This window comes from Indicator indicator, chromosome 1, assembly GCF_027791375.1.
Source record: "Indicator indicator isolate 239-I01 chromosome 1, UM_Iind_1.1, whole genome shotgun sequence".
Classification (NCBI taxonomy): Eukaryota; Metazoa; Chordata; class Aves; order Piciformes; family Indicatoridae; genus Indicator; species Indicator indicator.
In genome coordinates this window covers 10,852,324-10,871,930 of record NC_072010.1, presented here as the reverse complement: position 1 = coordinate 10,871,930, position 19,607 = coordinate 10,852,324, and the positions used below count along the sequence as shown (strand labels likewise).

The 19,607-nt window shown below is 38.2% G+C and overlaps 1 protein-coding gene across 3 annotated transcripts in view; it reads right to left on the bottom strand.

Annotated features, from left to right (window-relative positions):
- FAT3 (FAT atypical cadherin 3) overlaps window positions 1-19,607 on the bottom strand; it is a 329,724-nt gene that overhangs the window by 124,912 nt on the left and 185,205 nt on the right. For all 3 annotated transcript variants that reach the window (XM_054382510.1, XM_054382519.1, XM_054382527.1), the window contains exon 3: window positions 8,626-8,687. In XM_054382510.1, the coding sequence (XP_054238485.1) occupies window positions 8,626-8,687 (62 nt within the window). The remainder of the gene's footprint in view (window positions 1-8,625; window positions 8,688-19,607) is intronic.

Sequence of the window (19,607 nt, the reverse complement as noted above, 5' to 3'; positions counted from 1 at the left end):
AGCATGCCCTTCACAATGACTCTTTGTCTCGCCAAGCATGGAGCCTGGCAAAGGAGACACCCTGAAAGGGTATATCTGACCAATTTGGGCCTGGTAGGTGGGCTCCAGCTCATAAAAAGAGAGAGCTATAGATCTTAAGAAACATACAATGAATTAAAAACCTGTTAACCCTGAGCTCATCTGCGAGCTAATCCTTCAGCAAGAAAGCAACATTAGACCAAACACCGAAATTCTGGCAGAAAAGAACTTAGTATAGATTAACCACAGAATCTGCCTACACAAGCTTAGCATGAGGAACAACTTCTAACACAGGAAAGAAGACCATTAACATATCCCTCTCTGTTTCAACAGCACTTAACACGTAAGTGCAGACTGAATTTTCAAACCTCACAATAATGTTTGCTGTTTTCAGTAACACTTTTCCATCCCATTTACACTGATATAATGCTCTGCCATCTTGTAGTTCTGCAAAAAGGCAAGAAAAACCCCCAGGTTTTGTGTATATATAAATTGCTTTTCTCTCATGTGTTTACTCACCCATTCCCAGACCTGTCTAGGGAAATGCAGCCATGGGTGCTGATGCCTAATTCTCTTGTCCTGGGGATTATCATGGATAACTCCAAGAAAATTATTGCCACTGAAGCCATACTGACCACACCACTCAGGGTAAGCAAAGGAACTCAACTAGCCCCCAGGATAATAAATAAGACTCTCCAGTGTCCAGTGACATCACATATGTCTTAACATTATGCTAGTCATAAAAAGTTCTCTTTCTCACACTACTTGATTTCACAACTGCATGATGCTACATTCAGTGAGATTTTAATTAGGTCCAGAGGATAAAGGAAATGCTGATACACCTCCAGGCTCCCAGGAGACGCTCAGAACCTTGCAGCATGGCAGCCTGTAGGCTGGATTTGCTTCCTGGCACAATTCCAGTTTCTCTGTTACGCCTTTAAAAGAATTGGAAAGCACCTGATAACACAAAGCCTGTATGCTGAGCATCTCCTTCCACGCTTGCATGCAATGAGGTGCTTAAAGTCAAGACCTGCTGCTAGATTGCTGTGGGTCCAAAAGGGAAATCCTAAAAGAGGCACTCGATGCCCAGCATGAAAAAGCTGACAGTGCAGTGCTTTGCAGATTTTAATTTCTTCATTTCATGACCCAATGGTTCAGGTCAGTGACTCATGAAATTTGTAAAACAAGCTCCCTCCCCTCTGCAAATGTATGCAAATCATTCTTTAACTAAGGCAAAGCTCTAGGCAGTAAGAAATGTGATTTTTCTAATGAGAGACAGCAACTATTGTAGACAGCAGTGTGTGATCCAACTCTGATCTTGCTGTGCTCTTCAAAATATGAACCTGCATCACTACTTGCAAAATCATCTGTGTCTTTATATTGGGTCAAATTTTCACCCAAATGGCTAATATATTTTTAAACTTGGATCATAATATCAATTGTTCCCTGCCCATTTCTAGCAGACTCACTATCTGGTGAAACACTATGCTGTGTGAAACATGATTTTGTGGAAAATACATTTGGTGTGACATGCAATTGTAAATGGGGAATCTGTCATTGTAAAAAAATGAACTGGGAAAATGAAATCTCTTCCATGAGCTAAGGAGTGGCTACATTATAAACAAGCTGTGCTTTTTTATTTAATACCCAAATGAATTAATACAATTTTACAGTACATCTCTGAAATGTCTACAAAATATTTACTCATCTCATTAACTGTCAAACATTATAACAAAACCTTAAAGTTTTGCATATCCAATTATAAGGATTTTTCATTGAGGAAGTTCATCAAGCATAGAAAAGAGGACTGCCTTTTTTTTTTTTTGGTTACTATTGATATCTTGAATCAATAGAATGGACTAACCAAACAAGTGTGAGATTTTAATATTGGACTAAAGTACTACCATTCAAGAACTCTTGTACAGTTTGAGATTAGTTGGATGTCATCAGCACTCTCTAAGAGAGACCAGAATCAGATACTTGGATATAAATGATACAGTTAATTGAGCTGTCAGGACTGTAAGTATCCTTAATATCATCCTGGTGTTTGTGCTTCCAAAACATTTTGAAGTGAAACAATCTAATCCTGAGAGAGTTTGAGGAATTAGATGAATGGTATCTAAAAAAATAAAGACTGATGTCAACCTTAAGCACAAGGCAAAAAGCAAACAAAACCTTCTCAGGGTTGACTCAAAGTCCACAAATTCTGTGGAAATGACATAAACATTCTTTGCACATCCAGTCTCTCAAGGATATTGGTATCTCATTGAATAATTCAAATAAGCTGAGGGTCACCAAGACTATTTGATATATGTGGACCCACTCTTGCCCCTTGCCTTTAATATATATTATGTCACCAGAATTTTGTGTACATTTCCCATTGGATTCTTAACCCAGAATATTCAGGAGTTTAAATACCTTTTTTTTTTAATATTTAATAAGAAAACAGAGAAAATAAAATTCCACATGCTTGGAAAAAAATGCTATTAAACGCAGTTTTCCCAATGCTTAGGCTTTGTTGTCTGTGTTACTTCTCAAGTCACTATCTAAAATAAAGGAACATCTGGGAGCTATTGCAATTTGCAATAACCAAAGAGAATAACCCATAAACATGCCATGCCTTAATTATTTTGCAATTTAAAATTCCTGTTCCTATCTCCTGCACAGAGTCCATTCAGTTAGCAACTGAACTAGCAATGTTTTCAGTGATCCACTTGATAATTCTTCATCTTATTGGACCACATTAGCTAGAGACAGCCATCTAATTGAGGATACCACTTATCACTGCAGATAGAAGAACCACACCAGGAGTTTTCCTGTATTTTGCTGTGTAAGACTTTCTGACTGAACACACTTGAGAAGCAGTGTGCAATGTCATATGCAAATCTGTCTCTGAACGAGAGTTTTAACCTCTGGTCATCTCCTGCCTTTGGAAGGTTGATGGCTACTTCTGAAAACAGCAACTTGATGGGGGTGGGGGGGGAAGTAATTGTGAGGTGAAGGAAGCAAGCACAGCCTAAGCACCTCCAGAAAGCTGACGTAGAGTAACAACTCCCAAAAAACACAGGGCACAGGATGGAATTCTGCTTTGCGGGATGAACGAGTTCGGCATGTTCCTTCTATGCTAGGAACCCAGGTCTTTGCTAAATCCACCACCGCACTGACCTATCCCCACAGGTGGCTACACCCTCTGCTGATAAACCCCAGGAGAGGGAGTAGAGGATGAACATGCTTTTGACATTTCTTTAAATTGTTTATTTTCTTCCCTTTCTTTTCTTTGTTTTTTCCCTTCCCTTTATTTCTTTTTTCCTTTCTTTTTTTTTGCTTTTCACATGACTTTGAAGTTGACACTCAAGTTCAATGTTTTACCATTCAAAGTTTATATCATGATAGAGCTTTCATTGTCTTGTTAGAAATTCTCCTCTTCACACTTACTGTTCTACTAAAAATCCTTTCAGGTGCCCTCAAGATAATAAATAGTTATCTTATTTCCAGCCAGCAGAGCCAATAAGCATTTTAAAGCTCAAGCTGGAAACAAGAGGCTGTTTACCCTTTTTTTTTTTTTTTTAAATTTCCCTTGCATCATCCGATAGGCTTCAGTGTTAAAAAAGGAAAAGCATGTGCCTTTGGAGCCATGTAGTCCTCAAACAAAATGTTCAATCAGACACACTGCCTCATTTTTACCCTATCACCAGCATGTCACTGAGAAAAAATGCAGCTTTTTCTGCCAAATGTGGGCAATGCTAAAGATCCATGAAACAAATGCTTACACAGATTTGTAATCCAGGATTTAAGCAATCAGTGCTCTCTAGAGCACTATTCAGCTACATAAACCAAATGAACTTCAGCTTTTGTACTTCTCCTGTAAAAATATACAGGAGCACATTGCCAGAGGGCAGCCATTCTTCAGGGAACGCTACAGTTTCTCACAAATGACACAGTGACTTCAGGCATCACCACCAGCAAAGGCTACAGACTAATTGAATAGGCTCAAAAGCAAAACAAGGTTAAATCTGTTAAGGTCTTATGTGGGAGATGCTGGAGGAAAAGCGATGGACGGATGGCAAGGAACACAGCACTGATCCAATGCTGAACCACCACTATCACCACCACCACCACCACCACCACCACCACCATAGTGTTTGTGGGAAGAATTGAAAGGCAGTGCTACTTTAAAATGCTGCTTTAAAAGATTTTACACTCTCTCTCCCCTATAAACTGTGGTCACAGTTTCCAGTAGCAATTTTCTCTGTTATATTCCAGACCATATTCCGAGTGGAATAAAATGATAGTCTCTCCATCAAAATTCCCCTCACAATTACAACTTCCCATTAAGCAAGTTGAAATTTGAATTCTCTTTAGAAGGCTACAATTACAGCAGATTATTACATTTCCCTATAATTACTGCATATAAATACATACCAATGTAACACAGTTTATTGTATCCTCTTAGTGTACTTACAGTAAATAGAAACCAATATGCTTCATTCAGCCCATGCATTCTGACACTCACATAAAATTTACCAATTTATCTTAATTACAACCCCTTGCACTATTACTGACATCCTTCTCAGAGCTATGCTCAAGCATCCCAGCAGGAAGATTGATGAGACTTGTATATACTGATTTGCAACACAAGCAAGACACTCCAGAGGCACTGTTACTATTCTGATAGTGCTAAGTTGGCTAAAAATTAGCTGCACTAAGCCAACACTCTGCTCTCATTTCTCTTCCTCATTAATTATGGTACATGACTCAGACCTCCAAAGGCTAAGGCTGTTATAACAGCATTTTTACACCTATTGTCCTCAGCTGCTAAAGTTCTGACCATGCTTGTTAGCAACTATTTTTATTCTTTAGAGAGGCTTTGAATAGACAAGTTTTCTACCATGACAAATGTTAAAAAGATAATTTCTGAATGAATCTACAGTGGTGAATTTAAACATAGTTTAGAGGAAAAGAGAGATACTATGGATATGATTTTCAAAACTGGCTAAAGGACTGAAGAGCCTGCACCACATGAAAGAGAGACTAAATAGCCTCAGCACTTTAGAAGCACCAACTCATTATATACCGTTATCAAGAGGATGAAGAGGTCATCTCTTGCTACAGATAATTTATCACTCCAATCATGAAGTTTCAGAGACTGTTTCTAGAATTGCACACTGAAGCCTGTAAATCTTTTAGCTCATTCTTTTGCTAAATGCAGGTCTTGCCCCGGCAATCCCCAGCAAACTGAACTCCCCAGCAGTCAGTGCGTTTTGCAGACTTTGTATGTTGAAGGTAGTAGTAACTCAGCATTTACAACCCAGCGTTCAGAAACCACTCAGGGTGAGAAAGTGTGCACTCAGATCCACTTTCCAGGCTGAGCATGCAGGTCTATGAACTATAGCTGGGATTCAACAATCCCCTCCCACCAAGCTGCACAAGTACACTGGATTTATTCATATTCTGAACATCTCAAAATCAGCTGACACAAGGCAAGGATGTAGACACTACATGAAATGGTTTCATTTTTATGCTTATTATCAGACCTCCATCACTCCAGCAGCTGTTTGCATAAAGCCACATAACAAAATCACTGAAGTTTGTAAAGCTGTCAGACCAGGATTAGGAGGCATTGACAAAAAGTATGGGAAGAAAAATGGCCACATTATGTTCTCCCACAGCTCAAAATCCACTAATATTTTCCATTCCTAGATTCTTCTTTTTAGAAAATGATACAAGAGTAGATAGAATGTTAACATAAAATTATTAGAAGATGTAACAAGAAGAAGAAGGAAGTAAAAGCAGGAAAGAAGGAAGGAATTATGTGTGCAAATATTGAAGAATAAAGACAGATCACCTGAAACCTGCAATTGCATCTCCCTTGGAAACGCATTGGTATTTTATAAAGGGGAGTTTATTTCTGACTTTCTCATGCATCTTTTAACTCAGTTTCTGCACTCACTGTGGCACATGCTCTTTGGTAAGTGCAAATCCTGTGACAGCAGCCTCTGGTACCTTTAAAAACATCATGTGGACATAGGTTCATCCACCCAAAGAAGATAATTAAAGGAGGAAGGGAGAAGAAATGCACAGTGACTTGGGCTCACATACTCTGTTACAGACTTCTTGTGTACTTGAGAGAGGAGTCACTTACATTCAGCTTTCCTAAGCATGGAAGCCTTAAAAATACACATCCTGTCCTTGTTAGTAATTCATGTTTCCTCCAATATGGACAGGGACTGATGACTCCAGAAGAATCAATCTAAGCCATCACAGTGGTCCAGAGATCAGCACTGGCACTACACACAATTACAATGATGAACATCCACCATCTTATTTCATTCTATTTTCCTAATAACTTTTGCTAAAGAGGTGGAAATACTGTTAGTGATGGAATTTGCTCAGCAAGCGCTGGCTGGTATAGGTATAGCTCCCCTGTCAAATTCAGGTAGGGAAAAGACAGGCTTATTAAAAATAATTAAGAAGTTCTATCAAGTGCCTCACACACACTGGGCAAGGAGAAGTAAGGGTTGCCAGGTCAACCACTAATCAGAGCTTTTCAAAGGGAATTAAGTTTGCTCTCTTTTATAACAGACAGCCTACTGGAAGAAGGGTATGAAATGAAGCCAGAAAGGAAATACTGTACTACTGGGAGACCATGGTTGCCTCAGCAATTAAGGCCTCCCCAGGGGGTTAATCATGCACAGAGACAGGCAGGCATTTTAAAAAACACTTTCTGAGTATGCCACAAGAATGAGCACAGCTTGGCCAGCCTGGCTCCAGATCCCCAGCGGCTCATTTGTTCTGATCCCCAGGAATGCACTTCCCAAGAGGTGGCAATGGTCAGTGTTTCATCATCAGCTCAAAGGGTCAGTTTTGCTATCAGGGTCGTGTCCCTCTCAGAGTCTGACTCCTGTTCTTGCACACCATGCCCAGGTGGGTTTTACAACAGTGTGGTCCTCACCCTACTTCTCCAGGACACTGCACTCTGGTGTTTCTCTCCTCTGCATCTTGCCCTCTGCTTCATTTACCACTCACAAATTTGGAGCACCCTCAGACATCAATTTCTGTCAAGTCCCATCTTCAGTCCTCAAAATCTTGCAGATGGTTGTTTTTTCAAACTAGATAAAATTTGTGTGAGAGAATATATTAACTTATGTTGATGACTAAAGCTTAATTCCTCTAAGTAACGGTTTTGGGTTGGTTTTTTTTTTTTTTTTTGTTATTAATAGCAACACTTCTCCATCTGTATGGGAATCCTCTGGCAAATGTGAATTTGGCATGTTTCACTAAGGTCTCTGTGGCAAGCACAAATCCAACAGAGACTTACAGACCTAGGATTCTCATCAATAGATATATTTCAAAATCAATGACTATTTCATTCAGATTGCAATATTCTTTGACAGTATAAACTGGAAAGCTTGCAGTTAGTAGAACACATGATTACTTTACTAACTTTCCAACTTAATAAATTCTAAACCCAGGAAAAGTCTTTTACTTCCCTCCATTTATTTTAAGGCCTGGAATGTGTAAGAATCTACAGTGAATTATTGAAGGAAAAAAACCCCACAAATCTGTGAAGTAATAAAGTAACCCTTCTCTCCTGTGTTCTGCACTGACTAAAAGAATTTGGGATATCTAACAAACACAAAATAAATAGGGAATATGCTCTCAGACAGTAATCACATTGACAGCTCTTTTGTCCAGCTGTTTTTTAGGTTGTGTGGATTTAAAGATAATTTCCTTAAATACATAGAAGGAAAGATTTATTATGTAGTACAATATTGTTCTCATTTTTTTTCACTTTTACCAACACAAATCAAGAATTGCTTATTTCACAAACAGACAAAAGAACAGAATCAAGGATTCATAGATTCATAGAATACCAGCTTGGAAGGGACCAAGGATATTCTACCCAAAGGAAAGAAAAAAGCACAGCATGGTGTACAGCAACGTGAGCAAAACCATATGTGGTAAAACTAGTAGTTTACAAGTTTATCACTCCCTGTCTAACATATGTGAGCAAGTTATAAAGAGAAGCATTCACTTAAGGCCCAAGGGAATGGTTTAGATGATCGTTTTAGATGGCAATTTTGAATTTGAAAATTGCCATTGATAGTCCCAATGAGTGAATGCTAAGAAATTATTCATTGATCCTGATGATGCAGTGAATGTGAGCAAGGTCACAATTTGGTTTCATCCAAAAGAATAGTTTGCATGTTAGATTTGAAATACAAAAGTTTAAACGTGTTTAACCTGAAAGACTCAAAGTCTTGCAGGGTTGGGGTGATTCTTGCAATTTTTAACTTTTTTTTTAATCATGCTCTAGATATTCTAAACTTCTGTCACAAATAAAAGGGCTACAATGAGAGATTTAAGTGAAGAGCTGGAATTAGAGGTGGAAAACATGTGTCATGAATATGTGTTCAATTTTTTCTTGTGCTTGTGAACTGCAAAATGTATTATTTGTTCTTGTATAATCAAGCAATTCCCAGCTTTGTGTGAGTCTGTCATACACTGAGAGAAGAGAGAACACCACTCTCCTGGAATAGGAAGAAGTGATTTTAAACTACAAAAATCAGTTAACCTTTTAACATATATCTTCTAACTTAATCTTACCTCCAAAAAATGCTCTGCTTGCTGCTCCCGATCCAATTTTCTTGAAGTTGTTGTAATAAGACCTGTGAAAAAAAAGAGTATTTGATTGTCAATGGATGCTGAAAAATATGTCTCTATCGACCAGAAGATATAAATTCATTTCTCAAATACTCAAAGGGAAAAAAAAAAATCTATTTGAAGCTGTATCAGACGCAGATTTCTTGACATCTATCAAGCAATTTCTTTCTCAGTACAGCCATTATGACTTTCTGACTAACAATGAATCTTTAGAAAAAAAAGCTGTGAGAAAAGTAACTAAAAAACAGTAAGCTGTGTATCTACAGTTAACATGGTACATTTATTACAGTGCGTAAAAAAAAAACTTACTAAAGAATTACTATTTGTCTTATGATTAAGTGGTTCAATGAATCATTTGCATTTGACTGAAATCCTTCTGTAAAAGACCTCATTAAAGATTTCAGACTTCTCAAACAATTAATGGGATAGGATGCTGATTACTTCCATGCCAAGAATACTTGACAAAGAAGGTTATTTCTGTAATAATCACTTGTATACATAATGATTTCCAAATGTAATCATTTCTAATGCATTAAAGTTTTTGTACTATAATTTCATCAATTTGTTCCATGCTCAAATTGAGTCTTTAAAATAAAGTGCCCTTTTACATGAGGATGATCAAGATATCTTTTTTTTTTTTTAAAGCAATATACTTCACAAATGATTAACCTCTTGTGAGATTCATGCCAAGAAAAAAGAATTTAAACACTTCCAAGTTGCCTGAAGAAAAATGACGCACATCTTCTATGAACACAGCTTAGCTTTTTTTTATTTTGTTCTCACTGGAGATTTAAAGGGCAGATTTGACTTTTCACTCACACAAAAGATTTTTTTTTTTTTAATAGGAAAATGCATCACACACTTCTTTTGAGACATAATTCTCATTAGAATAAAGGGATCAACTTTTCCTAGGGACAAACCTGGTTTTGGAGACAATGTCAGTGGAAAAAGTCATCCTTAAGAATTCCAGGTCTCTAGGCTTACCAAGTAAGACAAGAAAATAAGTACTCCCTGGATTACCTATTATATTTACTTGATAATCAGATCAGAGAATTATTCAAGCACAAATCCACAATGACCCCAAATTCTTAAAAAAAAAAACCATCAGCAACATCTCATATGCACAAAACACCTTTAGCCCCAGAAGACTTATGCAACTCCTCGTATACTGTCACCTTCTCCTTGGAGGAATTTTATCCATTTTTGTGAGAAGGGGGCAAATATTACTTGAGGTGATGGGATGAAATTAACAAAGGAAAGCCTACTCTGCTTTCAATACTTCAGATTCATTACAAGAACTATCAGACAACAGAAGTGACACCTAAGGGGAGGTCACAGAAAGCAGGGTGGATTATTACCATTGTATGGAAGAACCTGGTGTTGGCAAAAGGCTGAAAACCAAAAACAATTGGTACTGCATGCATCAAGTAAGTATTCAAAACAGTTACCCCATATGGGAGATATCTACTTACTGCACAAGGCAGCATGAATAACAAATTAGTGTAATTCACACAAGATCCCTGCTATGTGTAGAAAGAATGAAAAGAAACAGGAAGAAAGTTCCTAATTATGAAGGAAGTTCAGCCCAAATTCATAAAAATCAAACTCTCAAATTTGAAATATTCCTGTTCATCACACGTATAGTCTGTATAGGTATTTATCAAGCACTACCTAACCATTGTAAGTAACATGACTACTTTTATTTCATCTTCCACTTTCTTCATTCCTAAGGTACCACTATGAACTCCCCCTAGTTTCTTATTAAAAAAGAAATTATAGAAGGTGCCTATCCTCATCATCTTCTTCAGACAGACAAACTCACGTTCCTTTTGAAGACCAAGAACTAACATCCAAAATTGCTGTCGCTGTCAGAATGAATAACACTTGTCTTTTATCGGTAGAACTATAACCCCTACTACTGCTACTACTACTAGTATTGCTAATATTACTACTACTACTACTACTGCTCCTCCTCACAAAACTACTGCTTTTACTAAAGACCTTTGTTTCTTTTCTTTTCTTTTTCTTTTTTTTTTTTTTTTTTAACAGTGTAGAGCCTTTTAAACTGCAATAGTGGTCAGAATGCCTTCAGACCTGAATTTCCACCTTTTACACCTAAAGGAGGTGTATGAACATACGGCTCTGCAACAGCACTGCCTATAACGTAGCAAAGCTTAACAGATTTAGTATTCAGGTCCTAAATGGCAGGTAACCAGACCATCATCATCAGTTTTCCTGACCTCACCTGGAAGTACAGTGCTAACAAAATTAGTTTGTTTTTTTAATTTAAAGACAGATCGACACATAACTACTCGTTCTGGGTAGCTGATTGTTAAAATACTCTAGAAATAATTGCTCATAGGTGTTTCCAGTTGTTGGGCCTCTAGTTTCCTTTCCTGTTCCCCGAGGAACTTCACCATCTGACACTTGTGGTGGCCCCATTATAGTCTTCTGGCTGTTCACTTCCACGTACATTTCTGAAGTAATGGATAGACCACACTATACAACACTACTGTTTAAAGTATGACTATACATAAAATCAGATCTCTAACCTGGGTTAGCATTTATTTAATTATGGTCATGTATTGGTATCGATGTTAATCTGGTCCTTTCAGTTTATAAAATTGTATTTCAAGGAATTCTGTTTAAGACCAATCATTAAAACTGAAAAAGAATAATTACATTCCATTTATATCTAAGATTACTCAGAGCTTTACTACTCCAGTCTCAAAAAGAAATTAATTTCATGGGTTTTATGAAAACCTTGCTGTGTCTTTCGCTCCTGTATTGAGCACTCCATCTTCTAGATACACAGTAACAGTAACATTTAGCAGGATGTAGAACTTTATTTTTTAACTACAGGGACAACTGAGAGAAACTTGGCTTTTCACAAAAGACTGCATCCCAGTTTTGATTCTCTAAACGTATTAAATTGTCATACTCTGTTATGGTGTAAAGAAATTATTGAAAGAAAATAACTCACAGAGAAAAATAAACCCAAAGAAATTATATTAGGCTGCTCTGCTGGTTATGATATAAAATCACAAGGGGACAATGATCAAAAATGTCCCATTTTTTTTCCCCGTCTTCAGTATGTGCTGTAGCTCTTCTAGACACAGTCATCTGGACAACTGTCTAAAGCCAGCTGGGAAATACAGCACACATTTATCATAAAACAGTCAAAAGTACTAACAAGCTTCAGAAGTCATAGCACACCTCTCAAACAGTTTCTCTCAAATTTCCAGGGAAACATCATGATCCTGCTAAGGGCAAGAGATATTTACAACTGTGATGGTTCTTTAAGAACAGCCATGAAAGTGAAGAGGAAAAGTGGATTCAATAGAAAAGTTATTTACAACAAAACCACAAGCAAGGTTATGTGATTTTGTTGCCAGCATTTCACATTTTTCTCTGACTTTCTGAGTTGAAACATCTTTCTGTGCATCCTGGCACATCTGTTCCCCAGAGCCATATAAATGAACTGTTTTGTGAAACTTTAGAACATTGCTTTTCCCCATATTTCAGCTTGGAGGTAACTACATGTTTTTATATAACTTGCTTTTCGACAATAATTGTTACTTTTGCTATTGGAACACTTTTCCCACCCTAATAAATAAACAATTATTGTTCCCCTCTTATTAGAGAGTTCAGTGACTAAGCTCCCCCATATAACATATCTCATCATACTGCAGGACATGGCGACAAGTCCTGGCTGACACCAACTGAAGAACATACTTCCAACACGTCACTGTAGACTGGATTGGATCCTCATCCTCTACTGCATAAATTCCCTCTAAAAGGAAACTCAGTATATAGAAGGAGAAGAAATAGCAGTGTCCTTCAACCTATCACCTTATAATCTGGAAGGGAGAAGCACAGATTTGAAGCAGACAAGGCAGACCTGCCTTCCAGCTTAGGTGCAGCCATCATGACACAGAAGAAAGGACAGGAGCAAGTCTAAGCAATTCTGATGCTTTAAGCAATACAGCAGCCTATACAATCTTCTTGGCAACAAATCACTAGTTATGAAGCCTCAGACATGATCAAGACATTTGAGCAACACTTAGCACTGATGCTTGGGAGAATGCTTTTAGCACATTGCAGAGGCAAAGGGAAAAAATGAAAAAAGTTTGTGGAAAGAGATCCAAATCCATGTGAGCTACTTCACACTTGCAATGAATGAAGCATGCAGTTACTAGAGTGCAAACGAGGAAACGTGACCTAATAGCAAATGGTAAGTTGATCATAGGTCTGTTGTCTTAGAAGTAATACCAACTATACACATGGATGCATGTGTGTGTGTTTGGGTGTGTATAGAAGATTGAAGATTACGTAAAATCAGCAATACTTATGAATTCAATAGTATGAGTAATGCTTTATAATATTTTTTTTCTAACAATAAATCCAGGAAACCCGAAAGAGAGAGCAGCAGCTTGTTGGTTCCATTTTGTCAGCCAAGGCATTTGTTATTCACAAGTGGTATAAGGTTCTATCTCAAAATGAGTTCTTTTGTAATATAAACAGTAATTCTGTCTGGAAGCTTAAACATGTGGCTATGCTAAATGTCCATCGTCTGAGGAATACACATCAGTCTCTGATGATCTGCAGGTAATAAGATCTATCTAGTGCAATTCCACTGCAATCAAAGAGGCTTTGTAAATTTTTGTTAGCAAAGAATCTCTCTCAAATGATTGACATCTTTGCATGTTTATTTTTAGTCAAGAATACATCAAAAAGCACAGAAAGTTATTAACTTATTTAACATAAACAAAGCAAAGCAAACAGCTTTATATTCAAATGTAATTTAAGGCCAACATCTTTCATTTCAAAAGATTCAGCAACTGTATTTCCATTTGCATATCCAAATTATTCCTTCCTCAGGAGGCTGTGATACGGCCATGTAATCCTACCAGAGCTCCAAAATTTAATTTGAATTCTGACATTTTTTTCCAATCTTTATCAAAGTTTGCTTTTTAAACTACTGGAAATACAAATATACTTTACAGGGTGCCTAAGGCTAATAGACATGTTTATGGTTATTTTTATTATTACCTTGACAAGAAATGTGGGATAATATGCAAGCAAGGTTAAGAATCTTGAGAAATGCAGACAGAGTAAAGCAAATAGTGACTTTTCAAATCTTAGGTCAAATTGATGTGGATTAAAGTGAAGGTGACTACTGAGCACAGGGGAAATAATGCCAAAACTGCAGTAGTACAAATTGTCTCTGAGGATTATGTATTTATTGGACAACACTATTTTATAAATTCCATAAATTATCAGCTAGTAAGCCAGAGCAGACTATGCACATAAGCCTTAAGTTATATACTGGAAAAGTTAGGCATTTCTTAGTTTTCTTAACAGTTTTGTTCTGGGAAACTGAAGGAATTTGATATACCTCTGTTCTCGCAGTCAGAAAGGGTGATGGCACCCAGACAAATGTGAACCTTCCTTCGAAGTCTACCTTCAATGGTTTAATTAGAGTGGTCAGTTGCTAATTAGGATTTTCCAACTCATTAATCCATGCTCTGTTAGCTCTCTTTTCAACAGAAAGCTCCTCGTACCTATAAAACCTCTACACTTCTGTGTGTGCTTAAGTCAATAGACCACATTATACAAATACATACATACATACTCAACATACAGTCAAATACTTGAGCATGTATATGTATGTGTGAGACATTTTACATATGCCAAATGAAATTAATGTTAAAAAAAATCCTAAAATAAACATATTTACAGAGGTATATACAGCTCTGAGGTTTACTGATGTTCATTCTTTCAATATATATGCATTATTTGAAATATTTGCATTACAAACAAATTAATTAATGTACTTAGCTTCAGAGTAAAAACCCACCAAGGTCTGTCAAATGCAAAGGCAATGGCAGAGAAAATCTCTAAGTGCTGGCTAGCTTGAACAGTGCTACACAAAGGCAAACACTGATGTGGGTTTGCTTCTTCTGATGCTTATTCTTTACACATCCAGATCAACCCACAGCTGTAGGAGTGATAGTGAACTAAACTGACCTTTGGCTTAGAAGAACTTCACGTATTTTTCAATACTATGGCACTTAGGGACCAAAATTCAGTTTGCCACAGGCTATTTGCTAACACAGATTGGATTTCCCTAATATGTCTATGAAGCCAGGGAGAGTTCAATAGCCTTCTCCTTATGAAATTAAATTATTTTCATTCCACCTGTGGATAGATAACCTTACCTGAGCTTTGTCCTGAAGTACAGCTTAGAAGTTTACAGAATCTGGTAAGGAGAGACAGAACATTTTACTACTGTCTCTGCAAGTGTTGCAGATTTTATGGTATAAAGACTATTTATTATGTTTTTAATGAAATTTTAAGAAACTATTTTATTAATTTCTTATTTCCAAACTCTGTTTAGATGAAATATGAAAAGAGTAGATGACAAGTAATGAGCAGGCTAAAGTGAAAGAAGCCTAATACATCCCTCTGCTTTAACCTGAAAGTCTGTGAAGTGTCTTCACAGAGTTTAGGAAGTTGAGTAGGAAAGCAATATCTTCTCCAGAAAAAAGACTAAGAAGATACAATTTACTGCACATATTACTGTCCATTATAAAATAGTATTCCTTTTTTTTCTCCTGTTATGCATATTCATAAAAAACTTCTGTTTAAAAAAAAATCAAGTGTGAGATGAGTTAGAAGTATGACTAAAGGCTTCAGATTACTACACAGGTTTTGACTGAAACCTCTCAATTTATTGCCTAACTGCAACTTGTAGCAATACATGCCTTATACCCTCTCCACTTCCAGTGCTGAGATCTTCACTCAGGACAGCCAGGAAGAACAGGACCATATACAGCAGGCCTTAAACACCATACCAACACAGAGATGGTCTGGATGTCAGGGTCTCATCTCAAAGCTCTCTAGACCAAAGCTGATGGGGGAAACTGTCTCCTCATTAAAATACCAATCTTCAAAGAAAACAATTTTGAAGTGGGAACAAGAATACAGAACTAGGGAGCTTTCTCTGCAGTGTTCTTATACCTTGCAGGATGCTGTGAACATCCTGAATCACTGATGATATCTCATCACAGTCTAAAGTAGATGTGGTTCCCAATGTGCCTTTCTCAAATACTGTAAAGAGTAAGGAAAGAAAAAGAAAACCACATGAAGATAACACCAAGCTGTGTGGTGCAGCAGACAGGCTGGAGGGAAGGGATGGCATCCAGAAGGACCTTGACAGGCTGGAGAGGTGGGCACAAGCCAACCTCAGGAGGTTCAACAAGACCAAGTGCAGGGTCCTGCATCTGGGTCGAGGCAATCCCAAGCACAAATACAGGCTGGGCAGTGAGTGGCTGGAAAGCAGCCCTGAGGAGAGGGACTTGGGGGTGCTGGTGGACGAGAAGCTCAACATGAGCTGTCAATGTGCACTTGCAGCCCAGAAAGCCAACCAGATCCTGGGCTGCAGCAAGAGAAGTGTGGCCAGCATGGCAAGGGAGCTCTACTCAGCTCTTGTGAGACCCCATCTGGAGTACTGTGTCCAGTTCTGGAGCCCCTATTACAAGAGGGATATGGACATTCTGGAAGGTGTCCAGAGGAGGGCCACCAGGATGATCAGAGGGCTGGAGCACCTCTCCTATGAGGACAGACTGAAAGAGTTGGGGCTGTTCAGTCTGGAGAAGAGAAGGCTCCGAGGTGACCTTATTGTGGCCTTCCAGTATCTGAAGGGGGCCTCCAAGAAAGCTGGGGAGGGACTTTTTAGGCTATCAGGTAGTGATAGGACTAGGGGGAATGGAATAAAGCTGGAAGTGGGGAGATTCAGGCTGGACGTGAGGAAGAAGTTCTTCCCCATGAGAGCGGTGAGAGCCTGGAATGGGTTGTCCAGGGAGGTGGTTGAGGCCCCATGCCTGGAGGTGTTTAAGGCCAGGCTGGATGAGGCTCTGGCCAGCCTGATGTAGTGTGAGGTGTCCCTGCCCATGGCAGGCGGGTTGGAACTAGATGATCCTTGTGGTCCCTTCCCACCCTGACTGATTTTATGATTCTAAGATATCAAAGAAAACATTCTGCAGAGTTATCTTTGGAAAGCTCTGCCTGAGGAGAAAAATGCTTTGGGTTTGCTAAAAATACAGGTCTTCTAACCCAACAAGTTAAACAGACAAAAGGAATAAGCAAAACAAACACTGCTTTTCCAAAAATGCTTCATAAATTCTGTGCCTGGTTATACTCAGTGATCATGCAACTGAGCCCCTAGGCTGAACTTGCAGAAATTCATATGGGAATGTATGAATTTACTGATGAGTTTACTAGATAGTTCAAATATTTATTAACAGTACACACACTAAGGTATGAACACAGCCTTTCCATAACTGTGCTGAACACAGAAAAGAGAACACATCTATTGAAGAAATAAAACCATCAGCTGTCAACTGTCCTGCTACTATTTGAAAGGAAATTTAGGACTTAAGACAGAAAAAAAAAAAATGGAGGGGGAAGTGGGAGTGAGACACAATAAAGAGCATTAGGATTTCTACCATATAGTCAGGAATGTAAAACTATTGTGTATTCCTAACCACAGAAATGTTGAAATGAATAGCAATAACCAGGGTAATTTTATTACCCAAGGCAGTGAGAGGTGTTGTAAACACTCTAACAGCACATTCATCTCCTGCAATAAATTAGGGATCGACAAAATGAAATTGAATTTCAAAGATAAATGATAGAAAACAATGTGCATTTTACTTGGAGATGTAAACAAACATATCATTTTATATAATTACACATGTAAACCTCTAATTTAGAAAGACTGTATTCTGATCTAAATGAATGAGACTTCATTGAACAAGAAAGAGAACCCACCAGGCAAGCCTGTGCAATTAGGTGGAGGACTGCTGACTTATTGTTTTCCCTGAGGTGACAATGAGCATGAAATGACCTTCTTCAAATAAGTTAGGCATTAAAAGTGATTGCTTTTAAAAACAGTTACATTTTCTAAAGTGTGGTTTTGTTTGCAAAAAAATACAGGAGAAGCTGAATCAAAAGGTTTTTATTCCTCTTTGTCTGTCCCTTCTGCTTCTTGTTAGAGTTCCCTCAGCTTATTGCTGAAAATATCAAAGCACTGCACAAAAATGCACAGCAAACATTTACTTCAGTGAAGAATTTGGATTATGCTTTCATTTAAAGGCAGATTTTGGCCTTTTTTCTGTTCCTAAAATCTGTTTAAAATGACAATATGATGTGCCAGCCTGGTAGAACATGGGAATCAGAGGGACTCCCTTTCATCACTTCTCAACTCAGCCAGCGCAGTCCTCAGCAACTGAAGGCAAAGCTACCATTCTCCTAAATATTATTCTCCATTTAAAAAGTGGCCAGGTTTTCTGTTCACTTATTCCTCCTGGAAGGCTGTTTGGGAATGTGATTGCATGGTGGGAAGCCTCAGTTTCCAGACAGACAGACTGCACTTATGAGTAATTTGCATCTTCATTTTGGTCAACTAAACAAGCCAAGCAACTTTGGCTTCTTCTCACCTTACGAGTTAGCCATTGCCTTTCTTGCATTGCCATTCTAACACTCATCCCTTCTAAGCCTGATGGATGAAGGCTGAACACAGCACTACAGATACAGCCTCACTACTGCCTGCAGTGGATGAGTGTCTAAAAGAGCGGCAATCTTATTAGTCCTCAAATGCAAATAATTAATTTCCCAGAGATCATATCTTTCTATTTCCCCAGCCCTTCCTGTTTGGATGACAGCTGCTAACTCTGGATCAGAGCAAACTCCCACTGTCGAAGCCAGTATCATTGAAGAAATCATCAAACAAGACCATTTGTCTTGTCAATACTTGAAATAATCTGTTAATGTGTGCCCTTCAGCATGCAAATTCCTCTTTCAAGACTCATAATTTTTATTTCCTCTCTAGGCAGACCCATATGCACATATCAGTTCAACTATTAATCTCTGTGTTTTCGTACCTCATAAATTCTGCAGCACAACCATATCAAATGCATTACTGATGTCCATGTAGATGGCCACAGAGGATTTCTTAGAACACCATTTATCTTATCAATGACATCATGATAGGCTGATATGATTTACTTTTGGCAAACCCATGAGCACTTTTATCCCATTTTCCATTTACTTCCACGTTTTTAATGATACTGTCCTTCAAAAAATATTCAAAAGCCTTGCAGATAAGAGGTCAGACAAATAGTTCTGTGACTGCAAGGCTTATTTCTTTACTCTGTATTCCTGCTCTTAACATTGACATTTTGTTGGTCATCTCCCAAATGTATGCTTCAAATCCCAGGTTTTGATAACATCCCTCAATAGTTATTTGCTACAGGAGTTCATTTTACAGTGTCATTTCTTTCACATTTCTGGAGAGGCCATTATCAAAAGAGTGAATTTGGTTGACGAGAAAGAAGCCAAATCCCAAGTAGCGGTGGATCTGCAGACCTGTCTGTAGATCCACGTCTCATCACCACAATCAAACCACAGCCAAACCGCAGTCATCACCTGACTTCAGGCATCAGTGAAGTGCCTGAACTCAGGTGGGATGAATCTACTGCTCAAATTGCAACACTAAAAAGCTTAATCTCAAACGCAATCCCTCACGGACAGGTGGTAGAGTCACCATCAAACAGTCTGCAATTCACAGCTGCAACTTTTAAATGAAAAGGCTGCTAATACTCAATGTGTCCAAGCTGCACTGGCCCCTCTGGCACATCTGATGGGCAATTTCTCCACAATGTCACTGTAGCCTGAGCCATCTCTTAGGGCTGCAATGCTCTGAAACAACTAAGCAAACGCCCTTGAGGAACTATCATGCAGAGACTTAGCTCTCTGAAAACACTTCATACAGAAGTTCATAGTTTGTAGGATAAGAAAGTTTTTCAAGTTCTTTCTTTAGGCTCAGACGGATACATAAGAACAGAAACAGCATTCATATC